The following is a 21468-nucleotide window of genomic DNA, read 5'->3' as shown; positions in this document are numbered from 1 at the left end:
GGTGAAGGTAGCGGCAATGTCACCTGACTTAGAAATTCAGAACTCCCGGTTAATGTTCTAGCGGCTTGGGTTTGAATTCTGCTGTGGCCGTTGGGTGAAATTTGAATTGCGTAAAACACTGGCCTAATGGTAGTCATGTACCAATTGTTGTGGGGGAGGGGGAAGTCCTATCTGTTTCTTGACTGGCTTTGGGAAAGGGGGGGGGGGGGGGGGGGAAAAGAGATTTGCCATCCTTGCCTAGTCTGGCCTACGCGTGACTCCAGGCCCACACGTGACTCTTAACTGTCCTCTGGACAATTTACAGATTGGAATCAAAGCCACAGAAACTTGAGCTTTTAAAAAGAAACACAAAAGGGGAGTATTTGTATTTGAATGAAGTTCAGGCACACAAGGGGAGTAAAATCCCATTACTTTTTGGTCAATGGGAGAGGGGATCAAATATGGTCGCCCCCCCCCCCCCCCCCCAGACATCAAGCAAATGATGTCTCCTTGTCTATCCAGATGGCCTGAGTCAAGAATATGTAGCAGAAAGTTGGTAAAAGTTTGTTTATTTATCTGTTCCAAACATGTTCATGTCCATGTTGAGTGGTATTAGTTAAACAGTGGTGTCAAGACATCTCTCTGCCACCCTTAAAGATGGCCGCCAAAACCCGGTAAGCTACCACTGAGAGTTGGCTCGTCCCACTATCGTGCCCCTAACAAAGATGGCGAAACCCCTCCGATGTCGATGGCAGGGTACCTTCCCGGTTCGCCCTAAACCAAGATGGCGTACGTTCCCATTCCCCGCGTCCACCGCGGTACGCGTAATGAAGCCAGTCCGCCCCTTAACAAAGATGGCGCGCTTCAGCTTCCCTATACGTCATGGGATGCGTACTCACCCCCCCGCAACGCCGTTCGCCCTAAACCAAGATGGCGCTCGCTAATGCAAATGAGCTTGAAGCGAAGGGGACGCCAGCACCGGAAGTGACGGCGAGGCCACCTCCCGGATGACTTGGCCAATTTGGCGAAATTTTCGACCTGCGACCGGCGGTTTAAAACACCAATTCGTTTACCAACCTGTGGACGATAGAGTTGGCGAATGGTTGGGGGGGGGGGAGAGAAAGGAAAGAAACGATTTGCTGCGAGGCAGCGTGGAGGAGGCGGAGTCAAGATGGCGACCGGAAACCAGACTGAGAGCCTTGGGCGTGTGGGGGGGGGGGGTGGGGTCATCCAGCAGCGGCCCGCGCGGGATTGGTCAGGCGGCGACCGGAAGTGACGGCGGGCGGCGGCCATCTTGTTGCGGGGCGTGCACCGCCGCAGTGGTTGCCCGTTGGTAGAGCGGGGCGTCACTCAACTTTATTGAGCGAGGGAGGGAGGAGGAAGGACAAGGGGCAGCCCCCCTCCTCCAGAACCAAGATGGCGGCGGAGGGCAGGGAGACAACAACAACAACCACCACCACCTCTACCTTAACAAGCACCGCCAGCTCGGGGCAGCCCTGAAAGGGGGCAGGCACCTCCCCTTCCCAGGCGACCAGCAGCACCTTGTCTTTTCATTTTTATTCCCCCCCCCCCCCCAACTGTCTCTTCCATTTGCGTTTTTTTTTTAAAATTTGTTTCTGGAAAATAATAGTTTTATTTTTTTTAAAAATAACAACAACAACAACAACTCTTCATTGGCTTAGCTACAACAACAACCCCTCACCCCCCCCCTCCCCTCCAGTAATCTGATCTCTCTCTCTCTCTCTCTCTCTTTATTTGTTTAAAAATTCCTCCTTCAAAAAAACATTTCCAAAGGGGAAGGTTGTGGGGGGGGGGGGGGGGGGGGGGGGGTAATTTTGACAAAAGTACCTAATGACAACGAGGCAATATTCACTTTAACTGAGGCGAGGGTAAGTATTCTCCTGCCATGGGGCTTGGGTGGGGGTCGGGGGTTAATGGGGCGGCGTGTTGGGGTCGGGGGTTAATGGGGCGGCGTGTTGGGGTCGGGGGTTAATGGGGCGGCGTGTTGGGGTCGGGGGTTAATGGGGCGGCGTGTTGGGGTCGGGGGTTAATGGGGCGGCGTGTTGGGGTCGGGGGTTAATGGGGCGGCGTGTTGGGGTCGGGGGTTAATGGGGCGGCGTGTTGGGGTCGGGGGTTAATGGGGCGGCGTGTTGGGGTCGGGGGTTAATGGGGCGGCGTGTTGGGGTCGGGGGTTAATGGGGCGGCGTGTTGGGGTCGGGGGTTAATGGGGCGGCGTGTTGGGGTCGGGGGTTAATGGGGCGGCGTGTTGGGGTCGGGGGTTAATGGGGCGGCGTGTTCCCGTCTGGCATTTTTGGAGGGGATTGAATGGTTGTCAGGTTGGTGTTCGCTGGGGGCTGGAGGCAGATGGTGGGGGTATGTGCAGCAGTGATTGTACTCTGAGGTGTGGGGGGGGGTGTTTGGTGGTATTGGAGGGTTTGACCAGTTTGGTTGGGTGGGCATTATACTCCGGGTCAGGTCCCATGGTGATTTGAGCAGGTCTTGGTTATGGTCAGATGTTGGTGTCGGGGCATCTGCTGACAGGGTGTGGGTTTTGGGGGGGGGGGTGGGGGCGGCAGTGGGTTTGTCCCCTTCATCATGTGTCTGTTTCGTCATGCGCCGTGCTGGGGGCAAGTGAGTTAACCCCAGTGAGGACCAGTGTCACCAAAACCAGGTGCAAACCTCCTGGATTTCCTCTTCCCCACTGACAGGATGGTGTTCCCTGGTCTGAATTTTGGGTCGGGAGGGTTGAGATGTGACCATCAATGATCCTATTCTCTTGCTCAGTGTCTTCTCCCTGTTCCCTCTGTGACTAACATTGTCCTGTTGTTTTGCAGGGAGAGAAGTTGGATCCGTAACAGGTAAATATCAGCCTTTTGGCGTTCCTCCATTTTGATCACTTTCTTTTGAAATTATTCCTTTTTTTTTAACCTCTGTGCCAGATGTCAGTTTGTGTCTTTTCCCAGCTGCCATCAAGTTCTCTAAGGAGGGTCACTGGACCTGAAATGTTAACTTTGCCTTCTCTGCGTGGATGTTGAGATTTTTGCACCAGTTTGTTTTTTCCAACAAGAGCGATCCCAGGCATGAGGAACTTGAGTGGGGCGAGTAGAGTGGTCGTGTGCAGGTTGGGTGGCTCCTGGTTTCTACAAGGATTGAGAACAAAAGGGCCATAATTCAATGAGACAAGGAAACTTTCTTTTCCCTCTGGCTCAGAGGGTGGTTCTGGTCGGGAATGTGCAGCTTGGATGCGATGGAGGCTGGGCTGGGGCTGAAATGCTCAAAAGGAAGTTGACTGTGTGTGTGCGCACGCTGAAGAAACAGGAAGGATGTGACCTGATGGACTGACCGGCCTGCTTCTACACTATAACTATCCTGTGTGTCTACTTTGGAGGAGAACCCCCTTTCATTCTGCTAACCACCCTCACTTTGGATGTAGAAATATCGTTAAGATGGGCAGAAGTCGGCTCCTTCCCCATCCCATAGGGTCTGGACTGGTTATCCATCATTAAAGTCCCCTGTTCATTGTTTTCTTCCTTTCTTCCCACCCCCCAATGACTCTTTTGATCCCCTTGGTCTCCTTCCTATTGTGAAACTTGAAAGGGTTCAGAGCTGAATAATGTTGCTGGAAAAGCGCAGCAGGTCAGGCAGCACCCAAGGAGTAGGAGAATCGATGTTTCTTGCATAAGACCAATTCCTGAAGAAGGGCTCATGCCTGAAACGTCGATTCTCCTGTTCCTTTGATGCTGCCTGACCTGCTGCGCTTCTCCAGCAACACATTTTTCAGCTCTGATCTCCAGCATCTGCAGTCCTCGTTTTCTCCTGGCTGAAAGGGATCAGAAAAGATTTACAAGGATGTTGCCAGGGTTGGAGGATCTGAGCTACAGGGAGAGGCTGAACAGGCTGGGGCTGTTCTCCCTGGAGCGTCGGAGGCTGAGGGGTGACCTTATAGAGGTTTATAAAATCATGAGGGGTATGGATAGGGTAAATAGGCAAAGTCATTTCCCTGGGGTCGGGGAGTCCAGAACTAGAGAGGCATAGGTTTAGGGTGAGAGGGGAAAGATATAAAAGAGACCTAAGGGGCAACTCTTTCACCCAGAGGGTGGTACGTGTATGGAATGAGCTGCCAGAGGATGTGGTGGGGGCTGGTACAATTACAGCATTTAAGAGGCATTTGGATGGGGATATGAATAGGAAGGGTTTGGGGGGGATATGGGCCGGGTGCTGGTAGGGGTGGGACTAGATTGGGTTGGGACATCTGGGCGGCATGGACGGGGTTGGACCGAAGGGTCTGTTTCTGTGCTCTACATCTCTCTGACTTCATCTCCTTCAATGTTTTGGCCTGAACATTGAGGCCTGTTGGGACTCCACAGGCTCACCACTCTTTTTTGCTGAAGGTGTTTATTCTCATCTCTGCCCTAAAACGTCCTTTTTCTCTTTTCGGCCTGTGACTGTGTGACCTGGTTTTGGATTCCCAATCATCTTCCTGCGTTTACCCTGTCTAGTCCTGTTCAAATTTTAATCCGTTTTGAAGAGCTATAACCTCCTCATGCTGCTTAATATACTAAAGATTTGCTTGCTTGTTCCTTGTTGTTTGTTCTCATTCTTTTCCCCCCCCCCCCCCGCCCCTTCACTTTCAGCAGCATAAAAGTCAAAACTGTCCACGAACGAGAGGCCTGGGAAATAAGGGGCAGGCAGTTCAAGTGTTTAGAAAAGTCACTGCTAATCTGATCGCCTTAAACTCCACGTGCCTCCAATAAATCCCGGCTGCAATGTTCGTCAAGATTCTAACTCCCTCTGCTGTTTAAAAGTGTTCAATGGAATCCCGACAGTGTGGAAAGAGGCCCTTCAGCCCAACAAGTCCACACCCAGACCCATTCCCTGACCCTGTTACTCCAAGTCTGCCCCTAACGAATGCTCCTAACTTAGAAGGTAAGTGAGGACTACAGATGCTGGAGATTAGAATCGAAGAGTGTGGGGCGCTGGAAAAGCGCAGCCAGTCAGGCAGCATCCGAGGGAGCAGGAGCGTTGTCGTTTCGGCTAAAAGCCCTTTATGCCCCAAACGTCAACTCTCCTCCTTTTGGATGCTGCCTGACTTGGCTGTGCTTTCCTAGCACCACACTCCAATGCAGCAAACCTACGCTTAACCGCTGCTGTTTCAGCCTAACCTGCCCATCTTTGGACTGTGGGAGGGAGCCCACGCAGTCGCGGGGAGAATGTGCAAACTCCACACTCACTCACGGTCACCCCGAGGCTGGAATCGAACCTGGATCCCTGGTGCTGTGAGGCAGCACTGCTGACCACCGAGCCATTGGGCTGCCCTCTCTGGGAAGAGTTCCACCGAACCGAAAACTCCGTGGTGAAAGTTCCTACTTCTCCAATGAGCAGACTTGTTTCAAAATGGCCATTCCTCTTGCTCCAGCTTCCACGGCAGGGAAATATCCCCAGGGTCTTCGACGTTCTGATCGGATTGCGCTTGTTCTTCCGAACTCCGTTGGATGCAGATATAGCCTGTCCAGTTTTTCCTCGGAACGATCACCTCCTCCGTTCCAGGGATCATCCGCTCAACCGTTTTTGAAGCGGTTTGTCCTTCCCCCTCGACCAGGAGAGAAAAGTCACATTGGACTGTCCACGTTGACTCCTGTGTTTTTTGTTTTTTCTCTCTCTCTTCAGATGCGACCAGACCTACTGATCTTTTCCAGCACTTTGTTATTGACGCTTTCCAGTGGTCGCCATTTCTTTTGTTAACGACAGGTAAAAAGATTGTGCTTTCCTGTTTTCGCATGAAATGTGTTGAGCTGGTTGATCATTTGACAGGAACCCTGACTTTTTAAAATTTTTTATTTTGACAGAGCCAGCAGTCCATCCTGGAGCAGGTAAGGACGACTCCCCTTTTTGGTACGTTTCATGTGCGTTTGCAGATGGTGTGTACATTTAACTATTGAAACAGAAGCTTGTGGTCAGGCTGAGGGTATTTTCTGAAGCTCCTGAGCAGTTGGTTGCAATTCAGTGGAGAGATTATGTTCTTTCTAGTTAAATCGCTATCTCCCCTTCACTTGGGGGTTTTGAGATATTCGGTGCAGCAGACGTGAGCAATGATGTGTAGAATTTTAAGAGGGAATTCAGGAAACTGACTTTTAACCAAAATGCACTTGTCCCAATTAGTCTCGTCCCAATTAGTGTTTTGACGTGGAGCCAAACCAAATCAGTCTTTCTATGTCTGCAACAGTGCTATTAAAACTTGGCTAAACCTGAGCGGGTTCAGAAAAGATTTACAAGGACATTGCCAGGTTTGGAGGGTTTGAGCTACCGGGAGAGGTTGAACAGGCTGGGACTGTTTTCCCTGGAGCGTCACAGTCTGAGGGGGTGACCTTTATAGAGGTTTATAAAATCATGAGGGGTGCGGCTAGGGTAAATAGACAAGGTCTTTTTTTTTTTAACCCCAGAGTGGGGGAGCCCAAGACTAGAGGGTGTAGCTTTAAAGTGAGAGGGGAAGACTTTATTTTAAAAGGGGCCAGAGAAGTATTATTTTCAGAGGGTGGTACGTGTATGGAATGGGCTGCCAGAGGATGTGGTGGAGGATGGTACAATTGCAACATTTAAAAGGCATCTGGATGGGGATATGAATCGGAAGGGATTAGAGGAATATGGGACTATGTTAATTTTGGGATGTCTGTTTGGCACGGACGAGTTGGACCGAAGAGTCTGTTTCCGTGCTGTACATCTGACTCTTTCAAAGGCTCTTAAAGTTGACCCCAGTGGTTCCTCCCCAGGCTGTTGAATAATCCAATCCCAGAATCTGCAAAAAATCAATTCTAGACACTGGTTTGTATCTTAAGACTGAGCAATTTAATAACAAATATCATAACTTTAGCAGAACAAACTTTAAACAACAAGATAATCTAACTGATCTATGTTGTACACCTATGAAAAACACTTGTTTTCAGTCCCGTTCACTGACAGACCAACAACCGAACGTAGTTAAAGGATAAATCCGATGTTATAAAATCCCTCTGGGCACCCCTCACCCTTCCAAACAGCAGAGAAAATAGCCCCAGCCTATTCTGCCTCTTCCCAAAGCTGAACAAACTGGCCAGGTTGTTTCCTGAGTTTTTAACGTGCTGTTCCACAGATATAGATGGGGCATCTGCTGATTTCTTTTTCCCTCTGAAGGTGGCAATTGGGGTTATCCTTCCAGTTCGCTCAGATAAAAGCAGTATTCTCAACTTGCAAGAGCTGCTCATGTGGGGTTGGGGTGGGGGGGGGGGGGGGTGCTTTGAAATTGTCATGAAATTCCTTTTTACGCAAAACAGTCCAAAACCTAGTTCAAATTCTGACCACTCACTGACCGTCTCGTCCACTCAGTCCTCGTTACCATTCAATGTCCACTTGAGGTCACTTCCAGACTTGCCGGAACCAATTGCCAGGTTTATTAATTCTGCTCTCTGTTTGAATGTATTGCTATTCTCCAGCGATGAAGGGGCATCTGCAGAACCTTCTGATCAGGTATCAAGCTGCAGTTAACATCCAGGCCTGGCCTGACCAATAAACAAAAGCCTGTTTGGTTGGTTTTGCCTATCACCAAACACTGTTGCCCACAGCCCAAAAGTCAATTTTAGCTCTCGGTTCTCAGCTCCAAGCCAAAACTGATAAATATTAATAAAATGAAGAAAGAAAAATCAGGTGAGGGTTCAAAGAGTGGAGGAAGCAATTCTTTGTACCTAACTCTGTGCAATACCTCCCTTGGGAATGTTTGGGGATGGTGCACAGAGAGAGGACTTTACTCTGTACCTCGACCCACGCTGTACCGGTCCGAGGAGTGTTTTGACTAGCAGTGCAGAGGATGCTTAAAGTGGAATGGGATGATGTGGAGGAAGCGTTACTTCGCTAACCTCGTCCTGTCCCTGTCCTCTGGGAGTGTTTGATGGGGGAAACAGTGTAGAGTGAGCTTTACTTGGTGTCTGACTCCGAGTCCACCCAAGCTCAGGAACGTGTGATGTGAAATGTGTTGGCAAAAGGTGTCCTGCGCTCGAACCTGGAATCGGTCAGTGGCCCTTCTGATGAGGCAAGTTTTGGACAGACTTGGCTTGTATCTGCTGGAGTTTGAGTTGGAAAAATGCAGCACTGGGAAAGCGCGGCAGGTCAGGCAGCATCCAAGGAGCAGGAGAATCGATGTTATGGGCATAAGCCCTTTTGTCAGGGATGGGGGGGGGGGGGGGGGGGAAGGGGGCTGAGATAAATGTGGCGTGGGGCTGGCAAGGTTGATGGGGTGGTGTTAAGGATGGGCACACTGATTGGTTGGTGTTGAAGATGGTGAAGGGGTGTTTGAAAGGGAGGTTGTGCAAAGGTGAAAGAGCAGAGAACTAGGGATCGCCGTTTCAAATTAGGTGTCAGCCAGCCCTTGTGATTGAGATGAAAACGTTTGTGTCCCGAGTCTTTGGAACTTTCTGGAAAGGTGGCGGAAGCTGCGATTGAGCATCGAAGGTAACGCAGGTTAATTTTGAGCCTGTGTTAACAAGGGGTGGAAGGTGATCAGGAGCAGACAGGAATGTGGCTTGGAGCTGAAACTGTTCAGTCCTGATGAACCGGCTTCCTGTTCCTTGGTTGTAGACGCGTGTTTCCAGTGTGAATTCTGATGCAAATATTCATTCACATGGAACATTCCAGCACAGTCCAGGCCCTTCAGCCCTCGACGTTGCACTGACCTGTGGATCCAATCTGAAGCCCATCTAACCTACACTATTCCATTTTGATCCGTTTGGCTATCCAACGACGGTTTAAGTGCCCTTAAAGTTGGTGAGTCCACTGCTGTTGTAGACAGGGTGTTCCACACCCTTGGAACTGAGTAAAGAAACTACCTCTGACATCTGCCCTATACCTACCATCCTGAATTGAAAGCTATGTCCCCTCAGGCTAGCCGTTACCATCGGAGGAACGAAGTGCTCGCTATCCACCCTATCTAACTCTTGTGTCTTAATTAAGTCACCTCTCAACCACCTTCTCTCGAGCGAAAGCAGCCTCCATTCCCTCAGCCTTTCCTCATCAGACCGTCCCTCCATTCCTGGTAAATCTCCTCTGCACCCTTTCCAAAGCCGCTTTATATGTGGCGACCAGAACTGTACAGAATACTCCAATTCCTGGACACTTACAGCACAGAAGGAGGCCCTTCAACCCATCCTGTCTCTGCTGGTCGGCAACACCTTGGCTGCACTGATCTGGTTTTGTATTGGCTTTTGGCCCATACTTATGAAGGCTATAGGAGCACAAGGCAATATCATAGAACATATAGAACATAGAACATAGAACATAGAACATAGAACATAGAACATAGAACATAGAACATAGAACATAGAACATAGAACATAGAACATAGAACATAGAACAATACAGCACAGAACAGGCCCTTCGGCCCACGATGTTGTGCCGAACTTCTATCCTAGATTAAGCACCCATCCATGTACCTATCCAAATGCCGCTTAAAGGTCGCCAATGAATCTGACTCTACCACTCCCACGGGCAGCGCATTCCATGCCCCCACCACTCTCTGGGTGAAGAACCCACCCCTGACATCTCCCCTATACCTTCCACCCTTCACCTTAAATTTATGTCCCCTTGTAACACTCTGTTGTACCCGTGGAAAAAGTTTCTGACTGTCTACTCTATCTATTCCTCTGATCATCTTATAAACCTCTATCAAGTCACCCCTCATCCTTCGCCGTTCCAACGAGAAAAGGCCGAGAACTCTCAACCTATCCTCGTATGACCTACTCTCCATTCCAGGCAACATCCTGGTAAATCTTCTCTGCACCCTCTCCAAAGCTTCCACATCTTTCCTAAAGTGAGGCGACCAGAACTGCACACAGTACTCCAAATGTGGCCTAACCAAAGTCCTGTACAGCTGCAACATCACCTCACGACTCTTGAATTCAATCCCTCTGCTAATGAACGATAATACTCCATAGGCCTTCTTACAAACTCTATCCACCTGAGTGGCAACCTTCAAAGATCTATGTACATAGACCCCAAGATCCCTCTGTTCCTCCACCTGACCAAGAACCCTACCATTAACCCTGTATTCCGCATTCTTATTTGTTCTTCCAAAATGGACAACTTCACACTTGGCAGGGTTGAACTCCATCTGCCACTCCTCAGCCCAGCTCTGCATCATATCTAAGTCCCTCTGCAGCCGACAACAGCCCTCCTCACTGTCCACAACTCCACCTATCTTTGTATCATCTGCAAATTTACTGACCCACCCTTCGACTCCCTCATCTAAGTCATTAATAAAAATTACAAACAGCAGAGGGCCCAGAACTGATCCCTGCGGAACTCCACTTGTAACTGGACTCCATGCTGAATATTTACCATCTACCACCACTCTCTGACTTCGACCGGTTAGCCAGTTTTCTATCCAATTGGCCAAATTTCCCTCTATCCCATGCCTCCTGACTTTCCGCATAAGCCTACCATGGGGAACCTTATCAAATGCCTTACTAAAATCCATGTACACTACATCCACTGCTCTACCCTCATCCACATGCTTGGTCACCTCCTCGAAGAATTCAATAAGACTTGTAAGGCAAGACCTACCCTTCACAAATCCGTGCTGGCTGTCCCTAATCAAGCAGTGCCGTTCCAGATACTCGTAAATCCTATCCCTCAGTACCCTTTCCATTACTTTGCCTACCACAGAAGTAAGACTAACTGGCCTGTAATTCCCGGGGTTATCCCTATTCCCTTTTTTGAACAGGGGCACAACATTCGCTACTCTCCAGTCCCCTGGTACCACCCCCGTTGCCAGTGAAGACGAGAAGATCATTGCCAACGGTACTGCAATTTCCTCTCTTGCTTCCCACATAATCCTAGGATATATCCCGTCAGGCCCGGGGGACTTGTCTATCCTCAAGTTGTTCAAAATGTCCAACACATCTTCCTTCCTAACAGATATCTCTTCTAGCTTATCAGTCCGTTTCACACTCTCCTCTTCAACAATACAGTCCCTCTCGTTCGTAAATACTGAAGAGAAGTACTTGTTCAAGACCTCTCCTATCTCTTCCGACTCAATACACAGTCTCCCACCACTGTCCTTGATCGGACCTACCCTCGTTCTCGTCATTCTCAGGTTTCTCACATACGCATAGAATGCCTTGGGGTTATCCTTGATCCTATCCGCCAGGGATTTTTCATGCCCTCTCTTAGCTCTCCTAATCCCTTTCTTCAGGTCCCTTCTGGCTATCCTGTATCCCTCCACTGCTCTGTCTGAACCTTGTTTCCTCAACCTTATGTAAGCCTCCTTCTTCCTCTTTACTAGACATTCAACCTCCCTCGTCAACCAAGGCTCCCTCACACGACCATTTCTTTCCTGCCTGATCGGTACATACATATCAAGGACACGTCGTATCTGCTCCTTGAAAAAGTCCCACATTTCCACCACATCCTTCCCTGACAGCCTATGCTCCCAACGTATGCTCCTCAAATCCTGTCTTACAGCATCGTAATTTCCCTTCCCCCAATTGTAAAAACTTCCTTGTTGTGTGCACCTATCCCTCTCCATAACCAAGGTGAAAGTGACAGAATTGTGGTCGCCATCACCAAAATGTTCACCCACTAACAAGCCCACCACTTGTCCCGGTTCGTTACCGAGTACCAAATCCAATATGGCCTCCCCTCTGGTTGGACAATCTACATACTGCGTTAGAAAAGCTTCCTGGACACACTGCACAAACACAAACAAATGTTAACGCCAGTTTCTGACTCACCCGCCCCTTTCAGGCAGTGATTTCCACTGGTAGAGGGGGTGGTTGGAAATAAAATTCTCCTTGCCTGTTGTGTTGGCCTTCTAACACCTGCCTTCACTCCAAACATCCTGCTGGTTTCTCCTCCTTCCATTAACTGGAAGCTGCCTGTCACAAACCAGTGCAGCTTGGCATCCATTTCCCACCTTGCCCCCCTCCCCCTTTGCCCCAAGGGAAATAATCTCAGCCTGCCTCTCGCTCTCGCTCTCGCTCTCGCTCGTTGGTAGTTGGACTCGGTCATTTTGCTGTGTTTGAGCAGGAGTGTGTTCTGGCAGCAAGTTTGAACATGGCACCCTGCTCTGAGCTCCCTGTTGGCATCAATGATTGCCTCATGACTGTCTAAGGCTTGCCATGGGTTGGTATGCAACGGGTGAGAGTGCCTGTGCTCTGACCCCTCGGACCACCGATGTTTCCAAAGGAAACTTTGTCCCCAGCCTGTACAGTGTACTCACCGACATCTCGAAGGAAGATAAAATTGTCCTATTCTTGAGACTTCCAGGGTCCGAAAGGAAAGCATTGCAACTCCAGCAGCATTCTCCCGCTCACCCAAATGCGTGGAACCCCAACTGGGTGACACCAACATGCCGCTCCGTCAGAGAGAGGAGTTTGAGACTTCCCCGAGGCATCTGTGGTCAACTATAGCGTTGTTCAGTCCCGACTCCAGAAGGGTGCCCAACTGCTTTGGGAACAACTGGTGGACCGACCACCAACACCAGTGCCTGGCAAATGCCCCAGAAGTGGCTGAAGCTGGAAGGAAGCTTACTGCCAAGCAGGTGGGCAAACGTGCAGCGATGTTGTCACCGAAGTCTGCAGAGAGCTTTTCTTTCAGAGTCGTCGAAGGGAATCTGAAAACGAGCTGAAGACTACCATCGTTGTGTGCTGTGAAGAAACCAGGGCTATGACCTCTGGGAGCGTTAAGAATGAGCTTGCTACAACAGCGAAGCCAGAAGGGAAATCGAGAGCCAGTGGTGGTCCGAGGAAAGCGAAGGAGCTGCAGTTCCTCACCTGAGTTAAGGCAGGGCCGCCGAGATACCGTACGGACCCTTGGTCCCAAACCAAGGTGGAGTAAGTACAGCGTCCCTTCTGGGTGACCGAAAACGTCAGCCTCCGATGGGGCAAATGCCCCAAAGAACTCCGAAAGCATGGTGCAGTCAAGTGTTGGAGGGAATATCCCCCCAGCAGAGTCGGTCTTGGACTGACTGCCACGTGGTGTGGCGGATGCTGAAGCCTCTCTTAGAGGAGGTGCCAGGATACCAGCAGGGTTTCCCCACTTGGGGGAGGAACAGAGCTTACCTGTCATCTCCTCCTGTCAGGGGGAGGGGAGGACCTGCAGATACCCCCGCAGTGCGTTTCCGAGGGCATCTCCGGGATACCCGCACCAACCAACCCCACTGCCCCATGACCAAACACTTCAAACTCCCCTCTCCCACTCTCTGCCGAGGGCATGCAGCTCCTGGGCTGCCTCCATTGCCACTCCCTCACCACCCGCCACCTGGAGGAGGAACGCTGCCTCTTCCACCTTGGGATCCTCCAACCACCCTGCATCAATGTGGACTTTGACCAGTCTCATTTCCCCTCCCCCACCTCATCCCAGTGCCACCCTCCTGACCTGTCCACCTTCCTTCCCACCTTATCTGCATCACCCTCTTCTCCGACCTATCGTCATTGCCCCCGTGTCTGTCTGGTCTGTCCACCCACCAGCCCACAAGCCTCCTTCCTGATTGAAGGGCTCTCTCCCAGAAGGTCCACTCTCCTGCTCCTTGGATGCTGCCTGACTGGCTGTGCTTTTCCAGCCCCACACTAGAGGCTGTCATCTGTCCATTCCCACAAAGCTTTGGCGAAGACCAACTCCCTGCCGTTGCCACTGCCTTCAGGAAAGGGGACCCAGCAGGACTGTGGAATCGCCATCTTCTCTGCTATCAGGAAGATCATCGCCCGAATCCTTGCTGTGCTGGAGGTGAGCCGCCTTCTGGTCTTGGGGGAATCCTTCCTGAAAGCTTCTGACCAAACCTTGGGCATGATGTTTCACTGCTGAGTAACTCTCTGTGGTGCCAGGAACAAGACTGACCAGTCTGTGTGGCCACCTTCAATCCAAACCAGGCTTTTGGTCCAGTCAGTCGGATAGCATGAAGGAAGGGCCTGTCCAAGGGCTGTCTGCTGAGATTCATCGACATGCTCCGATTACCTCCATGCCAACAGCAATGGTCCTCCTCTGTGTCAGGTGACCGCATTCTTTTGTGGTCAGGATGGGTCAGGCAAGAGTGTGGCTTTGTTTTCCCCCCTGCCCCATCTTCTCCACCACTGTTCTTGCCAAGAGGCAGCTTCGTTGTGAGGTGGGCATCGCCTCCAGGTTGGACGGGGTGGTATTACAAGAAGAGAGCAGCACTCCCCTCCCTTTTTTGGTGTGCAGGTCTCTGCTCTTCCAGAAGAGAAACCTTGCCTAATACAGCCGTGGGGGTGTGCACTGAGTGTGTCTCTGCCTTGATCCTTTACCAACTCAGTCCAGTCCATCCCTCCCACTAAGATTGACGGGGCGATCCTCCCCGATGTGTAGCATGTCCTCCCCTTTCCTCTTGTCAAAGGCTGACATCGATGCAGGGATTCAACCTGGCAGCCTAATCTTGTGCGTGCTGCCTCAGAGTGCTTACAGATGCAATGACTGTGGGGTATCTGTGCTGATACAGAGACCCTGCTGGTGGAAAAAGGCAGTCACTCCCCTGTATGGCTCTGAAACCTGGACTACATACAGATGCCACCTCCAGACCTTTTCAAAGTACCATCTCTGCATTTTGAAGCCAGTTGGTTCACACCGTCTGGGAGGACCGTGGTCCTGACATCAGCAAATCTGTGTCCTGGGAGAGGTTTGGGATGGTGGTGAGGGAGCTTCAGACTCCCACCAGCTCCATGGTGGACCTGCTCCTGGAAGTGTTTGTGGGCACTGGAGAGGAGGCTCCAGAACACACCTTTTTGATCGGGTGCTGGCCGGGCGCTTGCGAAATGAGCGAAAAGCCCACGGTATTGGGGAAAAGGCACTGGCATGGGTAGAGGACTGGCTGGCTGGCAGAGAGCAGGGATGAAGGGGTCACCTTTCCGTTGGCAGCTAGCGACAAGTGGAGTACCACAAGGGTGAGTGCTGGGACCACACTATGCCCACATCATTGATATGGAAGGTGAACAAAGGAACCAGGGACGTTGTTGCGAAGCTGGCACGTGATGCCAAGATGGGTGGAGTGACGGGTCAAGTTGAGGAAGCTGGGAAGAACTTGGACGGGCAGGGAGAGTGAGCAAAGAACCAGCAGATGGAATACAATGTGGGCAAATGTGAGGTTGTGTACTTTAATTTGTTATTGTGACAGGTGGCGAGATACAGCGAAAAGTGGAGTGTTTTGCATGTGGTTTGTACCAGTGTGTTACAGCCCCCGAGAGTACAGGGTAGGCAGAATTAACATTGAGAGGAACTAAGAGGTGGAGACTCTCTTTTTCTAAACCAGGAATGGGTTCCGAAATCTCCAACACGAGAGGACTTGGTCCTATAGAGCATAGAACGTTCCGGTGCAGTACAGGCCCTTTGGCCCTCTACATTGTGCTGACCTGCAAAAATAATCTGTCCCTCTAACCTACACTATTCCATTATTATCCAGATGTCTGACCAATGCCCCTTTAACGTCAGTGAGTCTCCTACTGTTGCAGACAGTGCATTCCACGCCCCTACTACTGGGTAAAGAAACTCCCCCTAATACCTGTCCTCCATCTATCACCCCTCAGTTTAAAGCTATGTCCCCTCGTGCTAGCCATCACCATCTGAGGGAAAAGGCTCTTTCTGTCCACTCTATCCAACTCTGATTATCTTCTATGTCTCAATTAAGTCACCTCTCAAACTCCTTCTCTCCAAATGAGAACAGCCTCTGTTCCCTCCATACCAGGTACATCCTAGTAAATCTCCTGTGAACCCTTTCCAAAGCTTCCACCCCCTTCCTGTAGTGCAGTGACCAGAACTGGATGCAATACTGCAGGTGCAGCCATACCAGTGTCTTGTACAGCTGTAGCATAACCTCATGACACTGAGACTGAATCCCCCCCCCCCCCCTCCCAATAAATGCCAACACACCCTATGCCACCTTAACAACCCTATCAACCTGGGTGGCAACTTTCAAGGATCAATGTACATGGGCACTGAGATCTCTCTCTGCTCTTCTACACTGCAAAAAGCTTTACCATTAGCCCAGTGCTGTACATTCCTGTTGGACCTTCCAGAGTGAATCACCTCCCCCCCGCCTCTTTTCCACAATAAGCTCCACTTGCCACCTCTCAGCCCAGCTCTGCAGCTTATCGATGTCCCTCTGTAATCCACCACATCCTTCGGCACTATCCACAACTCCACTGACCTAGGTGTCATCTGCAAATTTGCTAACCCACCCTTTTACGCCCTCCTCCAGATCCATTATAAAAATGGCCAACAGCAGTAGCCCCAAAACCGATCCTTTCAGCACCCCACTGGTAACTGCTCCAGGATGAACTTGCCCATCTACCACCCCCCTCTGTCTTTCAGCTTGCCAATGTCTGATCCAAACCGCCAAATCCCTCTCAATCCCCAAACTCTGTATTTTGTGAAGTAGCCTACCATGTGGAACCTTCTCAAACGCCTTACTGAAGTCTATATACGCCACAGCAACCACTTCCCCCTCCTCTACCTGTTTTGTTACCTTCTCCAAGAACTCCATAAGGTTAGTGAGGTGTGACCTACCCTTTCCAAAACGGTGCTGACTATCCCTAAACGACTTATTCCTTTCCCGATGATTCTAAATCCTATCTGTTACAACCTTTACCAACACTCACTGGCCGAGAATTACCAGGGTTGTCCTGACTCTCCTCCTTAAACAAGGGAGCAACGTTTGTATCCTCCAGCCTTCTCTTGTGCCAGAAGACTGGAGGATGGCAAATGTTGTCCCTCTTGGTCCTAGTTCAGGATTTTCTTAATGTTAGCTTGCAGGTGGAGTTGGCTGTTCGGAAGGTAAATAAGCCTCTATTTTGGATGGAATTCCGGAGCAGGGAGAGTCCTGCTGAGGCTGGACCCAGCTCCGGTCAGACTGCGTTTGGGATAGAGTGAGCTGTTCTGGGCCCCCTATCCGTGGGAGGATGTACTACCGTTGGAGAGGGTAAAGAGGAGCTTTATCAGCATGATCCTGGGGAAGAAGGGCTTATCATTTTAAGGAGTGGTTGAGGGCCCTGGGTCTGTACTGGATGGAGCTTTAGAAGGATGAGGAAGATCTGTCTGAAACTTGGAGAACACAGAGGCCTGGGTAGAGCAGATGTGGGGGGAACGATGGTTCCACCAGGAGCAAAGACTAGGCACAGCCTCAGTGAACGGAGAGGAGGAGGAATAGTCCTCAGGTAGAGAGTGCAGAGTGTGTGTGGAGACCAAGTTATTGAAGACTGGGGCAGGTCCTTGAGGTGAGGGTAACAGGGAGAAGGCAGGAGAGCTGGGTTGAGTAACCTGTTGTTCGTGACCCAGTGATGGTCTCGTGTCCCAGTGTACATGTCACTAATGAACCACTTGATCATTCCCCCTCAGGTTTAACTCCTGTACTAGTTCCCCCACACTGTTTCCACTGATCCGACGTCCTCCGTTCCTTTTACCATTGCTGCCTCTCCACTAATGTTAAGGTTGTGTGGTGCTTTGCCCTGGATTTCAGAGACTCCAACCTGACTCCATGGAGGGACCTTGTCAAAAGCCTTGCTCAAGCCCCCGTCGGCAACCTTCAGTGCATCTCCCTCCTTGATGCTCCCGGATATGGTCTCAAAAAGTCCGGTTGGTCAAACTCCACCTTCCTTTCACAAATCTGTGCTGACTGTCCCTGAATAATCAGAGTCGGTCCCTCAATGTTTTCTTATTAAATTTCCTACCAGTCTGGTTAGACCAAACTGGCTTGTATTTTGCTGGTCTATCTCTGCTGCCCCATTCTTAACAAGGGGCAATGTTAGCAGTCCTGACACCTCTCCTGTGGTCAGAAGCGTTTGGAAACTTCCTGTTGCTGCCCTTGGCAGGATGCGAAACCTGCCAGCACCTTCTGTGTTTCCCTGGCCTCCACCCTGATGCCTGTAACTTTTCCACCTCCTTGTTGGGGAAATAGAAATCAAGCTATTGTGCAAACAGAAGATTAAATCCCCTATCAGTTTGAGACAATCCTTTTTCAACCTTCTACATTCTGGGGAGTTCTGTTTTTGTGTAATCTCCTCCTTGTAACTTGACTCTTGAAATCCAGGTACTGTTCTGGTAAACTAAGTGTGCTGTCCCCAACACTGATTAGATTAGATTCCCTACAGTATGGAAGCAGGCCATTCAGGCCAACAAGTCCACACTGACCCTCTGAAGAGTAATGTACTCAGACCCATTCCCCTACCCTAGATTTACCTTTGACTTTGGGTCATTTAGCATGGCCAATCCACCCTAACCTGCACATCCCTGGGCACTATGGGGTAATTTAGCATGGCCAATCCACCCTAACCTACACATCCCCGAGCACTATGGGTAATTTAGCATGGCCAATCCACCCTAACCTGCACATCCCTGAACACTATGGGGTAATTTATCATGGCCAATCCACCCTAACCTACACATCCCTGAACACTATGGGGTAATTTAGCATGGCCAATCCACCCTAACCTACACATCCCTGAACACGATGGGTAATTTCACATGGCCAATCCACCCTAACCTACACATCCCTGAACACTATGGGGTAATTTAGCATGGCCAATCCACCCTAACCTACACATCCCTGAACACTATGGGGTAATTTAGCATGGCCAATCCACCCTAACCTACACATCCCTGAGCACTATGGGGTAATTTAACATGGCCAATCCACCCTAACCTGCACATCCCTGAACACTATGGGGTAATTTAGCATGGCCAATCCACCCTAACCTACACATCCCTGAACACTATGGGTAATTTAGCATGGCCAATCCACCCTAACCTACACATCCCTGAGCACTATGGGGTAATTTAACATGGCCAATCCACCCTAACCTGCACATCCCTGAACACTATGGGGTAATTTAGCATGGCCAATCCACCCTAACCTACACATCCCTGAACACTATGGGTAATTTAGCATGGCCAATCCACCCTAACCTGCATATCTTTGGACTGTGGGAGGAAACCGGAGCACTTGGAGCAAACCCACACACACAGGGAGAAGGTGCAAACTCCACACAGTTACCCGGGGCGGGAATCGAACCGGGCTCCCTGGTGCTGTGAGGCTGCAGTGCTAACCACTGAGCGGCCGTGCCGCCCCGAGCTCTCTTTCCTGTTGGGTAATGCCCAGACCTGCTTCCGGTCTCTCCGGGGTATAGTCCGACAATGTTTTGTGGAGATGAAACTTGATTTCCACTTTCTCATGTTCTTGTCCTTTTTAGATGGAAGGTCCTTTTTCTCAAAAAAGAAAAAAAATTTTCTTAACGAGAAAAACAACTAATCGTCGATGAGATGTCAGTAACTGGAATGTCTGGCGTGATGATTGCTGTGTCTGTATTGGGACTGGGTTGTGTGTAAATGACTTCAGTTGTACTGTGCGTTCCCAAATTGAAACACTTGCGGGGGATGCCAGATTTGGAGGTGTGACAGTATACTGCCAGCACACACACACTGTCTGACAGATGGAGTTTAATACTGAGAAACGTGAGGTGATGTGTTTTGTCAGTAGGGATAAGAGAGGGGGGGAGGTAACAACCGTTCTGAAAAGGATGCAGCAACTCTGAGGGGGCGAGCATCAATCTTTTGAAGGAGGGAGGACTTGTTTGAAAGATAAATCTGCAGGGTCCTGGCTTTGATGCGACAGGGCATTTGAACTGAAGCTTTCCAGTCTGGCGAGTGTGTCTGGCAGAATCTGTGGAGCAAGAAACAGCGAGCGTTTCCAGTCCAGCGTGACTCCTTCCAAGCTGGGTGGGGCCCACGTTCCAGTTCTCGTTCCCACCCTTCAGAAAAAGACAGGAGGGTCCCTGGGGGTGGGGGGTGGGTGTGAATGGAGATTGGAACCGTGTGGTTGGGGGGGGGGGGATTTTTGAGATTTGAGTTTCACCTGAAACTCTCTGTCCTGGTTTACAGAAGGAAAGCTGTTCCCATCAGTTGAGATGGCACAAGGCCTGGGCAGGAGAGAAGCACTCGCTCTCCTCTGGGTGCCTGCCAACGCTGCTGGTGACTCCTTCCTTCTGAAAGGATGAAGGCCTGAGGGGGGGAAATAAACTTGCAAGATCTGTAGGGGTGTGAGAGGGAGCGCAGGGTAACTGGGGGCACTTTGGAATTCTCTAGAGGTCCACATGGGCTAAATGGGCCACAATAATGCTAGTCTCTGCTTAATCTGCTGTATCTCTCGAATTCCATCAGTCCGCTGGAGCTGAATCCTGTGCCCTGGAAGGCTCTGTCATTGGTCATTTCAAGAGGGGTGATTAGGATTGGGATTTCACTGAAGCATAGAATCCCGACAGCATGGAAGGAGGTCATTTGGCCCATTGAGTCCACACCAACCCAGCTACTTAACTCAGTAATTCCCATGGCTAAACCTCCTAACCTGTACATCCCTGAACACTATGGGGTCATTTAGCATGTCCAATCCACCCTAACCTGTACATCCCTGAACACTATGGGGTCATTTAGCATGGCCAATCCACCCTAACCTACACATCCCTGAACACTATGGGGTCATTTAGCATGGCCAATCCACCCTAACCTACACATCCCTGAACACTATGGGGTCATTTAGCATGGCCAATCCACCCTAACCTGCAGATCATTGGGTTGTGGGAGGTAACTGGAGCACCCGGAGGAAACTCACGCAGACACTGAGAAAGTCACCCAGAGGCTGGAACCAATCCCTGGCATGATGTGGCAGCGGTGCTGACCACTCTACCACCGTGCTATCCCGGTATCTTGATTGGTACTTCGCTTTTTATCTCTGTCCAAAATCTGGAATATCCGCAATTCAGTTTCAAAGGATCTTTTTTGCTTTCGAAATAGAGAAAATTTGACATTCCATAACTTTTTTTTTCCACCTCACTCTTGAGAACCCAGCATCATTAGCTGACCACTTTGTCTTTTAAAGCAGGGTTTTGTATAGCTGGGGTTACCGGACATCCATCAGTTTTGTTTTTGGGTCTGATCGGTGGTTTCTAATCCCTCCATGGAGGGCAGTCTCTCGGGCGCACCCTACAGGACAAAGCACAGCAATGCAGGCAGCAGACTGCAGTCTTTAAAGCTGCATTGGTGGGAGGGCCGAAGGTTCCCGGCCTCGTGCGGCATTTTTCACGTAATTCTGTCTGTGTTCCCTAGGCTCTGCTAACCTGTGGATCACCTTGAGGCACGTGGCAAGATGGGGGACAGGGGCGGTGAATTGGATCTGAAGCCTGACTTCAGGAATGGTAGGTGACGAACTCTGGACCTGTTTTTTTTTCCAATCTGGCATCCCCTGCTGTCAATACACCTCCCTGCCCTCGCCCTCTCCCTCTCCCTCTTCACTACAATACCATCAAATCCTTCGTGTGGAAGCAAGCCAGTCAACTCCGAAGAGCAGCCTGCCCCCCCCCCCCCCCCCAGTCCCTGTAACCCTGCATTTCCCATGGCGAGCACGCCAACTTTGCACGTCTGTGGATGAGGCAGGACAATTTCCCAAGGCCACTCCACCCTAACCTACACATCCAT

At 50.4% G+C, this 21468-nt stretch overlaps 2 protein-coding genes across 2 annotated transcripts in view; one reads left to right on the top strand and one right to left on the bottom strand.

The window, feature by feature from the left end:
- LOC140468579 (calsequestrin-1-like) overlaps positions 1–21468 on the bottom strand; it is a 348864-nt gene that overhangs the window by 184789 nt on the left and 142607 nt on the right. The gene's annotated exons all lie outside the window — the stretch shown is intronic.
- Positions 1365–21468, top strand: part of dcaf8 (DDB1 and CUL4 associated factor 8) — a 36443-nt gene continuing 16339 nt past the window's right edge. Inside the window, exons 1-5 of the mRNA XM_072564667.1 lie at positions 1365–1868; positions 2814–2837; positions 5647–5727; positions 5826–5849; positions 21100–21188. Of these exons, the coding sequence (XP_072420768.1) occupies positions 21140–21188 (49 nt within the window). The 5' untranslated portion in view covers positions 1365–1868; positions 2814–2837; positions 5647–5727; positions 5826–5849; positions 21100–21139. The remainder of the gene's footprint in view (positions 1869–2813; positions 2838–5646; positions 5728–5825; positions 5850–21099; positions 21189–21468) is intronic.

This window comes from Chiloscyllium punctatum, chromosome 47, assembly GCF_047496795.1.
Source record: "Chiloscyllium punctatum isolate Juve2018m chromosome 47, sChiPun1.3, whole genome shotgun sequence".
Lineage (NCBI taxonomy): Eukaryota > Metazoa > Chordata > Chondrichthyes > Orectolobiformes > Hemiscylliidae > Chiloscyllium > Chiloscyllium punctatum.
This window is presented reverse-complemented; position numbering and strand designations above follow the sequence as displayed.